This window comes from Botryllus schlosseri, chromosome 4 (assembly GCF_051294905.1).
Source record: "Botryllus schlosseri isolate E-star chromosome 4, Bs_hap1, whole genome shotgun sequence".
In the NCBI taxonomy this organism is placed as follows: domain Eukaryota; kingdom Metazoa; phylum Chordata; class Ascidiacea; order Stolidobranchia; family Styelidae; genus Botryllus; species Botryllus schlosseri.
In genome coordinates, this window is record NC_137239.1 from 30,292,782 (window position 1) to 30,307,384 (window position 14,603).

General features: G+C 40.5%; 1 protein-coding gene across 1 annotated transcript; it reads right to left on the reverse strand.

Moving 5' to 3' along the window:
* Positions 1–3,202: 3,202 nt before the first annotated feature.
* Positions 3,203–8,022, reverse strand: LOC145437823 (uncharacterized). Its single transcript, XM_080315124.1, has 6 exons — positions 7,842–8,022; positions 7,545–7,649; positions 5,493–5,547; positions 5,146–5,434; positions 4,355–4,532; positions 3,203–3,484 (listed from the first exon to the last, which is right to left on the reverse strand). Exons 1-6 carry the CDS (start codon positions 7,956–7,958, stop codon positions 3,287–3,289), a joined length of 942 nt encoding a protein of 313 aa, XP_080171250.1. The 5' UTR covers positions 7,959–8,022; the 3' UTR covers positions 3,203–3,286.
* Between the last annotated feature and the right edge of the window lie 6,581 nt (positions 8,023–14,603).

Genomic DNA, 14,603 nt, shown 5'->3' on the forward strand with positions numbered 1-14,603 from the left:
CAGTATTAGAGATCTCCATACAAACTGCATACATTACGTTTCAAGCATCTCGTGCTGGCATAAGCTGATTTATTGCACAGATACCAGGTCTGGATCAGGTCTCGCTGTCTCGGTTCATTTAGTGAATAGATATCAAGTGTACATGTACAACCTGTCTGAGCACATGCAGTTTATTCTGAGATACTGATGCTGCATGCATTGTAAGGGTAGGACATTTTAGAATGGCGGGCCGGATCTAAAAATTTGAAGAAACACACAAACATTGAATTAAAGACAATCAAAACTTATTCAAGACTCAAGAGCAGAACGTGATAATTTAACTTGCCAGAATCCGGGATAGAATTTGTTAGGGAAGCATCATGTAAGGTACGGTGTTTCTCAGAGGCTGTTTTTGATCAAATATCTGCTTCATTATTTTTAACATAGGCTACTTAGTACTGGGGTTACCATATTTTGGAATCGGCAAAGGAGGACACTTTTTCAAAATTTTCAAACTTAAAATCTTGAAATAATGGTAAATTTTACCCACACTTCATGATCTGTTGATTTAAAAAAAAGTCAGTTTTCTGGCTCAGCTCCCGAAATAGCCGCAATAGCATTATTTCAGTGCTGATTTACTGTATCTCAGCCGAATTTTGCCCTATATTTAACCAAGATTCTCAAAGAAGAGGACCAAAATCTCAAAAATGGGAACATTTAGGAGTCCTCGGAGGACATTTTCAAAAATCTGAAGGAGGACAAATCGCCCTAAAGGAGTACGTATGGTAACTCCACTTAGTAGGCCTACGGTAGCCTATTATGACGATGCATAAATGAAATTTATGCTGTTGCCTTTTCCATATATATTTGCACACATGCTGCCAAGTGTCAACTAGGCATCAACAAAGACCTATAACATAGGCTACTCACTGTATGTATATCCATATAATAGTCATAATTTGGTTAGTGTAGCCGACAACTTCAAAAAACTATATATTATTGTTTTCATATGTTAGCAATAGCATGGCTACCGTCTCTGTTCAACGGAATTTGTGTTTATTATTTTCTTCTATGTTGCAGACTGTCCACTGTTATGCTTTTTACAATTAATACACTCGAGACTCGATTACTTCACTATCATGGAGGTGATGAGTAACAAGGCCTTTATAGGTCATATCGTCATCTCCAGTCAAATTTTATGTCTGACGAATCAATAAATGACGCTCTGTCTATGTTTTGAAAAGAAACTAATAAAAAATAAAAAAACACATGAATCATGTAACATGATGATATCCTTACAGTGTTACATCGCAGGCAGTACAACCATATCATTATATTTATAATTATAAGGTATACATTCAGTCACTATAAGTAGCCTAGATAACAGTGAAAGCCTAACTGAAAACACTAAATTATGTTCTGCTTTGTCGGCAATACACCGGTACTGGTCTGGTACCACCTAGACTGACTTTTGAATTTATCTTTATGCCGCTGTCTATCTTCTAATTCACGGTAAAACAGAAGCAGTCATTTCACTGTCTCAGACTATAAATTCTTCAGTGTTTCCTAGCTTAATATATCGCTACGAAGTTTGAAATATTTTCAGGAATAAATCAATTAAATTTAGGAGCCGAAATATAAAATAACATCTGTCTCGAAGACCCCACTTTCAGACCCAAACCCGTCTTCACTTGATGTAAGATACGCCTCTTTGACCAGTAACAGCATCAATGACATGGCTAGAGCCATAATTAGTGGAAGGGAAATTCCGTCCAAACAGCCAATCACAAACAGTCTGATATCCGAGAGAAATTATAAGTCTTTTTCCTCTCTCGCTGGAAAATTGACCAAATAAAAATAATCATCAAACTTTCCAGCGAATTCCAGCTATTTTCGGTTTCCTGCCGGATTCGGCGACGACGTTATTAACATTATTGACATGTAGACCTATCTGGGAAGTGGGAATAGAGTGCCACGCACGTATTACTGTTTCTATTACAATATCTTGAAGCCAGGGCCCATGCAGAAAGATAGTCTCGCACAGATCCCCTTCCCGCATGACTCGCATAAACCTACAATCACGCAAAAGTACTGTATGTTCCGTGCTCCCGTTTGATGTCGCTTTAGATAAGGCGCGAATAAGTGGAAACTTCTTAAAGACTTGCAGTCGTACTATGTATAATAAAACAACCAGTTTGGAAAGGGTTGTTATTGCAAAGCAACGACAATCTAGCTGCTCGATCGACACGCGGGAATTTCCATGTCGTGGCTTGACAAGAAACGATTCTTGACTTCGGTATCTCAGAAGGAATTTCCCGAACTTTGTTTCTGACATGGAAAGTTCATTCGCGTGAAGCTCTTGAACCTTTTGACGCTTATGCTGAGATGATATTAAACATCATCATCATTGTGGTTACCAACTTTTTCGAATCAAAATAATGCCGCGCAGCGCAGCGAAATGAAGTACATTTTTATATTAAATATCTGATTCAAGCCTCTATAACCGCGATGACGCATGACGGTACTGCTGATGTCCTTGACTATATAATTATTTTGATTAATAATGTGATTCTAAATCCAACGCTCTCTTTGTTTATTGGAAAAATGGAGCTCCGTTTATCTCTCCGGTTACTATCAATGACTAATGTGTTCCTGTTCGCGTACAGGTGCCGACTGCCGTCCCATACGTAAATATATGTTCATGTGCAATTTGTGCATACAAATTTTGACAAACGGTTAGCCATATGGATATAACCATCAACTAACAACCCCGTCCCCTATCTACAATAAGAAATATTTGAGATGCATCTTGCCACCATACACACACACCAGAGATGAGAATGGATTAGGATAAAAAAACGGATTAATGCAATCTTAACGTTAATGTTATCGTATTTGAACTGTTCCTATACTGTTTATCTCATTTGTCGTCTGTTGCAGAATAAGTTTAATAAAGCCTATCTCTAGGTCAGAACACAATAAAAGACATGTCCTGTTTTAAACATGTTTTTTTCAAAACTATTTTTATTTTAAATAAAACTCCAACTTATTCGACCATGATTATTGGCGTAGCGATTCTGTAGGCGAAGCCGCACAAAATTATTCCAAGTAAATTTAATTTTCATAGCAATTTCATAGTAATATCCATATAGTAGTTACGATTTGAAAACTCTGCCATGGCAAATGGTGATGATTGGTTAACGTGCTGATAAAGATTCTTCAATAGTTTGGGTCTGAAGGATCACAGAATCTATTGGAATTGGCAAAATTGCAAGAAAACGAGCATCCAAGATTTTGAGCTGGTGAGCTACAGTTCTGATTTCGATTTCGGATGAATCTTCTTCGTCATATCGACGACGTCGCTCATGCTGTCGTCATCACTCTCCTCTTCTATGATGTCAGTCTCGAAGAGGTGCTGATGGCGTTTGATGTAGTTCTCGGTGACCGTGAGATTAGAACGAGACCTCTTGAGAGAGAACTTTGCGCTTAGCTGAGATGGAGAGCGCTGTGAAATACGATGGTTTGAGCAGTTCTAGTTCTGATTGCGAGTTTTGAACTGTTCAAAACACCATATGTCCCCTTTTAGAAGGATGTTTCCTATTTTTTCAATAAAAATAAAATGTCCTCTGAGGACGCCCGAATGTCCTCTTTTTTTCGCAATCCGCACTCCCTTTATGTTTTGAGTGTTAGACGGGTATGCAGAGTGGACTAAAAATATGCAACTAAAATTTGACTTTTTCTGGAACTGCCGCGGAGGTTGACTATAAAAAGTGATTGTCCAGCATGGTAACTCGGAGGTGCAGTCGTGGTTAAGTTGACTTACTTTTCGTCAACCTACGGGGCGATCAGAATTACCTGTATAAATTTCCTATATCTATTTCTCTTATCGTAACTTGAAAAAAGTCCGTTCTTTTTCGGATCTTAAAATATGGTAATCCAAGTTGGGTATTACAAAATAAGTTGTCGAACAACTAAAAAACACGTGTCGTCGTTGGGCGTGAATCGTGAAACCGGCGTTCTGTTGTTCGATGTTCTTGCAGCCATTGTTGGCTCAGAGTCTTCTACTAACCGCATGGCGTAGCCGGGGCGTGCCATGTAGGCCTATTGATATGCACGAGGAAAGCCGATCCGATTCCAATAAAATAAAAATGAATGAAGTGCTTCGGAATGGAATGGTTAGCTGTGTTTTTAGTTCTAGTTCTAGATGTGGATTCTTAAAGGTCGTTATAGTTCTATCGCCCTACTTCTAGTTTCAAGTACTGAGAGTAGCTGAATATAGTTCTTGTTCTAGTTTCAAGTTTTATAAAGTAGGTAGTCTAGCTCTAGTTTTAAAATCCAGTACTTTGTGCATGTCTGATGAAATCGGATTTGATACCTTGAGCGATCCGGCATCTTCAGCAGACAATAATGGCGAAGGAAGCATGGCGATTTGACTCGGTGTTAAGTCTCGTGTGTGTTTTCTCAGCATGGCCTTTGCCCTCTGACCGGGGTCCACCTCGTCGTCCTTTCCTCCTTCAAAAATCATGCTCTTCACTCTACGAACCGCTTGAGGCCTTTGCGAAGATTTTATAATCACATTGACGTCACGGATAACGATGAAAGCAACTAAAACTTGATGACCAGACCGGTATCTGTGTGGAAGTCCTACTGATACTGTTAAATATATCGACAATACGACAGCTGTCCCAGAGGAATAACTTTCATCTGGATTTCATATTTTGGCATCAGGAAACCAGATGCTTTGTGTGGTGTCCACCAAGTGTCCATTCACCCAGACTTGGACAAATTGATAGTTATAACTGTCTAATTAGAGGCTAAAAAGAGCGGACTGTCGGTAATCTCATGCTAAACTAATTTCTGGTTTTCCTGAAAATGCTACGGAAGCGCTGTATCGTGCGAAACGAGTCAAGCTCGGTGCACCCCTGTATACAGACATTTGCCATTCTCATCCTCATAAGAAAGAACAATGATTTGATATGAACTGAAATTGATCTAGATAGTATTTCTGTATAATTCGGAATGCTATTACCAAGTTTTTGCGAAAATAATTGTAATTATGATGAGAAAAGCTGAAAATACTCAAATTAAATGCACCCCTAATGTCACATTTAGTCATGCCTCAGACGCTGTTATTGATTTATAATTTCGGAGAGCTTATGAACTCACTTCAACTTTGTTACTGGACTTTGCCTCCCCTCTGAGGCTGTTTGTGAGGAACAGGCCTCGTCTACTTCATTCCCCGCTGCCGGGATTGGAAGGAACGCGATATCCGAGAACTCTAACTCTTCCGAACTGCTCCCCATCATCGTGTCGTGGGCCACGCCATCTAAACTATCGTTGGCTGACACGTCATCGCTGGACCACTCCGGGTAAAATTCAGATTCAGCGTCACTAGTCAGCTCGTGAAGAATGACTTCACCGTCGTTTTTCGTGGGAAGTGTTGGGATCACCGTTGCTGTTAAAATAAACAAACACGCTTCTCTACAAATCGATGTTTTCACGTTCACACAAACCTCTCGCGAGAGGGGAGAAGGCATCCCGACTGGTGGACGGACATTCCCGACAATCCTGAAAAACAACGCAAGTTGTTGAACCAAGCTCGAATCAAGATTTGGACAACTAGATAATTCTGGCAGTTAAATTTGACAAATTACAGCGAAATGTCGGTAATCTAATTGTAATCTAATTTGTGATATGTTGCTCTGCTCTAATTTCAATTCTTCTGTAATTTCTGGCTTTTCTGTAAATGCTACAAAAGAACTGTATAGTTTGAAAAGAGTCAAGAAAAGATATTTGCCATCCTCCTGCTTATGATAATGAATTCTGATTTGATATGATATGAATTAAACTTGAGTTTTGTGATATCTCCTTCGGAATTTAATTGAAATACCAAGTTTTTGCGATTTCAGTACTTCTAATTCTAATGTAATTTGAAAAAAACAAATCTGTAGCTAATATTAAAGAGCTGTACACTGAGTTCAGAGAACAAGACTGCATTCACGTCACACTCCACTCGATACGGATTAGACATGTATACGCGTGCTGTGTTCAGGAGTCAGTATTTGGGAAGATAACTTACTAGTTCCATGGAATGGCTATGAGTAATTCTATTCATATCGAGATCGCACTTGGCACCTGCACTGCAGTTATTAGATGATACTATAGGCTTACCATATTTTGGAAATCTAAAAAGAGGACACTTTTTCGGAAATTTGAGACTTGCAAAACCGGAGTAGAATTCTCAAAAACCAGTGAATTTTTCCCACTTTGCGACCGGTTGACTAAAAAAAAGATCGACTTTCCGCTCAGAACTCAAAATACCGTTTTTTCTCCACGTTGCTAGGTGGTTGACTAAAAAAAGGTCATCTTTCCGCTCGGAGCTCAAAATAGCGTTTTTCGCTCCGATATACCCTCCGGAGCGTCACTTCTGTGCTCATTTACGGCATATCGGTCGCAATTGGCTGTAAATCTGACCTAAATTTTCAAAAAAAGAGGATAAAATCTCAAAAAAAGAGGACAAAAGGGCGTCCTCCGAGGACACTTTCAAAAAAGTCACAAAAGAGACAAATCCTCTTAAAAGAGGACGTATGGTAAACCTAGATGATACTGCAAATAGCGTACTAAATTTCAGGCAGTTACGGCCAACGTAATGCTACAGCGACCGGTAAAAAGTTTTGAAACTCATCTTCAGGGTTGTAACCAAGTCACAAGGCTCCGAGTCACAAGTCAATCTCCCTTTTATAGTTTTGACTCGAGTCAAGTCGAGTGATTTTCAATTCCCACCGAGTCAAATCCGAGTCCAAGTCAGCGAACAGAGGATCGAGTCCAAGTCATGGTATTATGACTCGAGTCCTAGTCCAAGTCATTGTCTTGACTGCTCAGTTTCCAGTTAAAGTCTTCCTAAGCCCACTTTTTTAAACTCTGTTTGGTGATATTGAATGGTTCGCATTTATAATATATCAATTTTCCTAACTTTTAGCAGTTTCTGGTCGCATTTTCAAGCACCAGTACCAACAAACGAAATCCCAATAGTGTGTTGGCTTCGAAATTACAATGAAATGTCGGTCTTCGCCGTCTGAATCTCGAGTCAATGACTTGCTTCGAGTCATGCGCAATGACTCGAGTCCAAGTCGAGTCAATACACAGATTGACTCGAGTCGAGTCATCCGAAAATCGTGACTCGAGTCGAGCCATGACTCGAGTCATTAAAACCCTGCTCATCTTAGCACCTGCACTCAGCATGCAAGCTACTTATATCCAGGCAATTCCACCACTTCACAGTGTTGAAACAGACTTAGGTCATGGATGACGGGGCCTAGTTCCGAAATGGGCATCATTCTGAATCGAAATCTTAGCGTTGCTCCGCCGGTACTCGACATATTCGTTATCGTTACCACTGTGAGAATTTACGTACAAGGTTCTCTGATAACCCAGCAGTGAATAATGGCTTACTATGATTGACGAAGAACGTTCATTTTCATACATTTCCTCGACGCTGTTCTTTTGGTCGCCTGACGCATCTCGCACGCCCTACTCAGCACTAAGCAGATATCGCTGTCGCTTACTTGAATTTTGAAGGAACTTGGAAGGTATCGCTCCTCTAGATTGACTTGAGAAAAACTGTCCAGTACTAGATCCATCGCTGTTTCATCGATCCCTGCCTTCGTCTCCTGCGAAAAAAGCAGCTAGGTTTTTTGAAGACGTTCATCAGCTATTGGGAGAGACGAACCAAAGATATAATATTCCCTATGTATTTACCAGCCTCTCAAAATGAATCACGGATGAACCAAAATGTTCTTAATTCAGTATTTCCGTGCGATTCATATATTGCTTAACATGCAGAATACGATCATGAGTGGTACCTTGCCACAGAATCTTCGTCTAGGACGCAAGATTCTCTTGGAATCCGTCTTTCTCTGCTTCTTCTTATTACCCTCAGACGAAGGACCGGACCTCTTTTTGTGTTTTTCCTTTTCCATTGTATGCTAAAAAATCGCTAACAGAGCCATATTTCCGTGTTTATCGGAAAGTGAGTTTCTGACATATTGCAATTAAATTCTCGGTGACCTGTTACGTCACAATGATCGTACTGAGATTAGTGAAACGGCGAAGGATGTTTTACGAAAGTATTGTACGAAATTTACTTTGCAAAAGCCATTAGCGGAGCCTTATTGTAGATGAACAATTGCTCTTTTGGCAGGATCACTCAAAATATCAACTAAGTTTACCCTGTGATTACAGTCACGTGGCATGTTCTATTTAATTTGGTTTTCAGAATAGGGTGGTTCGATACAATGCGACCTTACATGACATTGTTGGTAGGTCAGGTACCGTCATATACTTTGGATTTCGTAAAAACTCACGCTACTGTCACAGTGTTGGTGAATGAATTACGACACCAGTCCTTAGTTAGTCACCGGAAAACCCCGTGGGTTCCGTGAACCAGTATAAGGGTTGGCTGAAAGTCGAGACACACACCCGACTCATGCAACATAAGTCACGTTGATTTGCAGTAAATATTCACAACAATCGTTCTGTATTGTGTGAAAATCATGTTTTAATGTTTTTTAACACCGTGGTTTATGCACAGTTCACTTTGTGCACCAATATTCATTAGTAATGTGTTACACGTGGAATGGGGTAGAGTTCTGTGACTAGACGAAGATTTGGCGCTCCCCGAAGACTTGCAGATCAACGTACCGGGTCTGTAAAAGTTAGGAACAGCTGAAATGGCGCAAAACTTATAACACAAATGTAGCGGTATGATTCTGGTGTGGAATATTAGTTAATGTTGTACATTGTTGTTGTTGTTGTTGTTGCTGTTGTTGTTGTAGTTGTACATCAAGAAACGTTGCAGATGTCTCGGACCAATCGTTCTGAAACTTTTCTTGACTGCATACCTTTTCGATGTATTTATTCTACATGTATGGCGTAGCCTACCCCTTGAAACTGTAAAGTGCATGCGATTGAAAAGACAAAACACAACAAACTGTGCAAGTACACCAGTGACTTGCGGTTAGATTCGTGATTGGTAAGGCACCGAACCCTGTAGTGTTTAGAGTCAGATTTGGAAATATATAAACCCAAGAAGGTAGCATATTCAATCTGGGTACTTGTTATTCAATACATTACACTATCAGCATTCTTCGTATGAAGGTGCTATACATCTTCAAAATTAATGTCAGGTATAAGTAAAATACATAGAGCAGTTCGTTAGGTATTGATTGCAGTTACATATATAGCAGCTGTCAGAATAACAGATGATATTAGATCTGCACTGCGGAAATCTAATCAAGTAAGTAAGTAGTTTTGCAACGGTCGTAATTCGTTCGTATATACTGTCAAAAGCTGCAACTTGAGCTATGCACAAGGTGCAGAGAGCTTGATTCACATTGATGCATCACAGGATGTATCAATGTTCGATATAATAAACATTAGCCCGCATCATGGGATGCAAAGAATAGTATTGATACGGAGATGTGATACTAATCCTTTGCTTATACTTACTCGAACACCCCGTTTTATTTAGAAAATATCATGTCACGGCGCTTTCCCCCATATTATAAGGTTCGTAGTTTAGTCGAGGAGCAATACGGAAAAGTTGTATCGGATACGGTTTTAACACTTTGCGCGATTAGAATCGAATCGTTAATGAAAGATACGGCGGATCATAAATAAGTCATATAGTGTAGCTTTAGAGCAGGGGTCACCAACACGCGGCCCGCGGGTGGTGGGCCATATTTACTGTGATGAAATATTTGATATGGGCGACAATGCGGTGTGAACGGAACCACGCAACCAGGTACCTAAATTATATTCACTGATATGCTACTTTCATAAAACATATTTGTCACTCCATATCTACTGTGCGCGAAACACAACGAAAATTCTGGTTTTTACTTGACTTTCATGAATATAAGATGTTGGTATTCCGTGAAAACAGCCATGAAATTCCTCGAGCTATCTTTCTTATTAGACTTGGAGGATTAAACTACTTCTACTTGACAAACTGAAAATAGCGAAAAATTAGTAAGTATATCACAAACTATTACGAAGTAGAAGTAGCGAAAATGATATCTACTTGAGTAATTCAGAAGTACAGGAAAACTACTTGGGTACTTGGAAAAAGTTGAAGTACTTCGTTATTGACCCCCTCTGTCACAGTGCCAGAAAAACGAAGTTACCCGCTTTCCCCCGAAAATGCTCTGGCGGTAAGCGTACCGCGGATTGCGAACCACTGGCATGGGCGCTAACCACTTGATCTCGTAAATATCAAAATGTGATATATCGTCTCCCGAGCTATATATGCACATTGCACATACGCTATGTGTATTGTGTATAGATACCATGGGGAGAAAATAATATTGGTAATAATATTAATTTTAATATTAATAACAACACATCTCCGTCACGCTTCACTCACTGTGATGTCTGTCTGACGTTGCCTGCGGCATTAAGATTGATTGGAATTCCTTTACAATATCTAATTTCCTCAAGGGCATATTTTCTACTTTTCTGCAAAATTGACGATTTTCGGAGTAAAATCTTTCTCCAACAAGGAACGATGTATCATTTGAGCATGTTGTTAGCGAATTTGCATCGTCACGCAGGCGAGGTATAGAGACGCTACATGGGTTGTGATTCGACAGGTGTCAAGATAGCTTGCGGAGTGAGCAGACATCAGTCATCTCATGATCCCAGCAAATAAGTGTATGAGCCAATCAGGGATATCTGGAGTCAGACATGGACAACTAGAAAATTTTCAGCTTTTCCAAATTAGATTAGAATTAGATTACTGGCATTTCGCCCTAATTTAGTGAAATTAGACAACTAGAATTATCTAGTTATCCAAGTCTGTCTAGAGGGGTCTACAGCAGTGGTTATAAACCGGTGTTTCATGGAACACTTGGGGTACCCTGAGTCAGATCCAGGGTTTTTTGGAGGTTACGACACACGCTTAACTCGTATATATATATATTATATATATCGTTTGTGATGTTACGCCCATCGCCCGATGGTTGCATGTAATTAGTAGGGATGGTGTGAACGCGAGGTTCACGTTCGCGTTCTGTGTGTGAACCTCGGAAATTTAGAGGTTCGCGTTCACAACAGAACCTTGGTAGGTTCTACACTGTGAACCTTTTTCATATATTACAATTTTCACTTCGTTACAACATCTTTGGTTCATATTTATTGCATTTCAACTGCGGGGCACTCCATGCATGGCGCTGGCAGCATTAAAAATCAACACTAAACGAGCATGCACCTTGACAATCTCAAATGTTTTACTTGCTTTGTTACAAAAGTTTGCTCGAAACATCCAGGTTTCCGTTTGTGACTCTCTGTTGTGAGTTTTACCCGCCATCAAAAACATCACGAGCAAAATACGCAGTAAGCGAATGATGCTTATTCAACCAATCAATGAAATTGATATCGTTTTCTGATGAAAAAAAATGTAGCAGGCGTACGGGGTCAATCTTGACTTCGTATCTTTACTGCATCATTAAAACCAAATCCGTGCGATTGAGGTGTTGGCCACTGCTGTATAGTGTACAACTTTTGTAGCAAGTATAGAAACCTGTTTTACATTCAGCTCAATATCAATGTAGCGATACTCTGACGCCGAATACATAGTCCGGTCTGGTCTCGACCGTTAAGGCGTAAGTTTATGTTCACTGGCAAGTACTCGTCGAAATTGTTGGCAAAGCGACGGAAAATATTGATTTTATGGGAGTATTATATCCTTTAATTGCCTCAGTTGATACATTTAGGGCAAAGATAATAAAGTTCGATTAGCAATAAAGTCGATTAGCGCGTTCGTCAGGATTTATCAACCCAAGATTAAGTAAACCGGTTGATCGCGGCGCATAAAGTTAGTGTTAATCTCATGATTTAACAAACTGGAACAACTATAGATTTCTAGTTATCTATAGAAACTGCGTACCATTCCTACGTCTAATTATTCCCGATAATGACCGTGCCGATTGTCTCCTAGGTTATGGCTTCACTAAACAATCAACGAATTATGTAGGACTACCCGCCATAGCAAAGCGATATCCGTTTCTTAGCTGTGCCGTACTAATTGGACTCGACTTTCATTTCGCGATGATGATAATTCTACCTATTACAGTGGCAGTATCGTCGTTAGCAGCCTGCTGTTTCAGTATGGAGATTGTGGGATCTCTAGTTTTATTCACCAACTAGCAGCCAATATATAACGCATTTTCGCATTATGATGCAACAGATAACGCCACTTGATTGAAAACTCGGGACACCGCGACTAACCATCGCGCGTAACCCTCTTCACCTTCATGCGTCGCGATTAGCAGTATTTAATCACACGATTAGCATTCTCCCGAATCAGCTAACTTAATTATCTCCGCACTCAGCGACGTTTAAAACACCAATATGTACTTCGGCATTGTGGCATTATGTAGCCCGAGTCGTCACTAGGTATCGTGTACATTAGTAGGGTATCACTTCATTGAAAGATAGGGTTGGAATTAGCAATATGACGTCACGTGACGTCATGAGGTTCACGTTCGTGTTCACACAGAACCTTTCAAAAAGGTTCGCGTTCACACGAACCTGAACCTTTCAGAGGTTCACACCATCCCTAGTAATTAGGCCCGATCAGCAATGATCAGTAATTGCGACTTTTTTGGTGGTACGTCCCGCGCCGTGGCGTACGACAGGGGATGTTGTGATTCGAAATCAAAACCTGGTCCTGTTGCGTTTGTATTTGACCAGACAATACGATGACACTTTCGCCGGGGAAGCCTTGCATTTTTGAACATGGTGTCTGATATGTAACAGCTCAAGTCACAATAATTTGAAATAAATATTCATCATCATGTTTCGTTTGGTGTGAAAATTATATTTTATGTTTAATTTTCCTTGCCGATCAGTTGATGCACAGTTAATTTCGTGCCCCAGTGATCCATAGTAATGTACAAGGTGTTCAGTTAGATGTGTATTGTGATAGATTTATTTGGGACTCGGCGTAAATTTGCGGTTCCTGGTGGGCTTGCAAATTATAGCATACGTGTCTGCGGCTTAAGAAAGGTCTAGATCAGTGGTTCCCAACGTGGGCGATATCGCCCCCCAGGGGGCGATTTGTCGCTCCAGGGGGGCGAAAATAGCCAAGGGGGCATTAGGGGGGCGAAAACGGACGAAGGGGGCGATAGGGGGGCGATGACGCGTTGAAATGGCTATATTGGCGTCCATGACCGTAACTGCCACATCCAAGCCCCCAGTTGAGATGGGGGGCCCGAGCTCGAATATGGCCCACAATTTTTTCGTGAATTAACATTAATTATAGAGGATTATTTTGGAAATTTAGGCAACTTTTTCAAAATATTTTCGCGCTGCGCGCCATTTCGTGGTCATATGTTTCTTGCTTATTGGATACTCTTCCTTCAAGAAATAATACGCATGAGGTAAAGACATGGGCATCTCGGCGTTAGCCATTATCACACCATGACGCACCAAGACATATGAAGTTTCAGGCCATGTCACATGCGACTCCGAGAAGTGTGCCAGAACGATAAAACATTGGCGGAAAAGGCCTGCCTTTATGCTGGCCGACTTCGATATATATGCGATATGCCGATATACATATATATTTAATTGTCCATATGCGCCTAAATGGCTGGCGCCAAATGTTCCTGTTCTGTCCAATCAGAATCCTACAAATAAATGCCATCTCGCAGAGAAAAATTAGTTGCCAGTGCAGAAATACCAATTTGAAATCGTGTGCGTCTTTTACTTTAGTACGTATGGGCGATTTGAATATCTTTTGACATAGCAGACAGGCCACGAAATGTCATTACGTAACGAAGTCATTATACCCACGGGTCCGCCCGAGTATGTCCAATTATTATTTACGAGCCCTACATTTTCCAAGACACCTCACTCAGCTTTATCGGTAAATCTGAATACATGAGCAGAGAGAGGATAACAAATTGACAGCAATATTTATGCAATTCCTGATCATATTGACCGATTCAATCAGGAATAATGTAAATTTTTCGCGCTTCGCGAAATAAACAGACTAACTAAAGAGTCCAACAATTTGTGCTGAGAAGTAGCGGTAAAGAGGTATCAGGGGAGTTGGGTCCGGGGTGGCAGAAGTTTGCTTTATCGCCCTATGGAGGGGGTCAAGACCAACGTATAGGGGGGGGGGCTAACGAAGTGCTGTTACGGTCCTTTGGGAATCAAGTCGGAGAAATCACTTTTTTGTTAGTCAACTCACCAAAATTTGGTTGGAAAAGTGTAATTTCGAGGTCGAGCCGTAAAGTTTACCTTTTTTCTTAGTCAACTCGCCCGTGATTTCAGTCTGTATCCCCATTTTTGTGTTCCCAATATTTGGGGGGCGATGATCGGTGTGGAGATTGAAAAGGGGGCGATGAGTCGAAAAAGGTTGCGAACCACTGGTCTAGATATCCTCGCAGACAATGCCCTTAGTCAGTCGCTTTGTGAACGTGATGGATAGGAAGCTATATGCTATTTGCAAATATTTTCCGAAGTAAATTGAAAAAATGCGGAACACTTCTTTAGAAAGCACATCATGCCCGCGTCCACTGTTCATATTCCAATGCAGCCTATGTATGGAAATCGACACT

What these genes read in the sequence shown, in the direction of transcription:
- LOC145437823 (XM_080315124.1), bottom strand. Translation starts at nt 7,958, where the DNA reads ATGGAAAAGGAAAAACACAAAAAGAGGTCCGGTCCTTCGTCTGAGGGT. An exon ending in CTTCTCCCCTCTCGCGAGAG is followed by an intron (nt 5,435 to 5,492) that starts GTTTGTGTGAAC and finishes TTATTTTAACAG; the next exon opens with CAACGGTGATCCCAACACTT. An exon ending in AAGATGCCGGATCGCTCAAG is followed by an intron (nt 3,485 to 4,354) that starts GTATCAAATCCG and finishes CGTATTTCACAG; the next exon opens with CGCTCTCCATCTCAGCTAAG.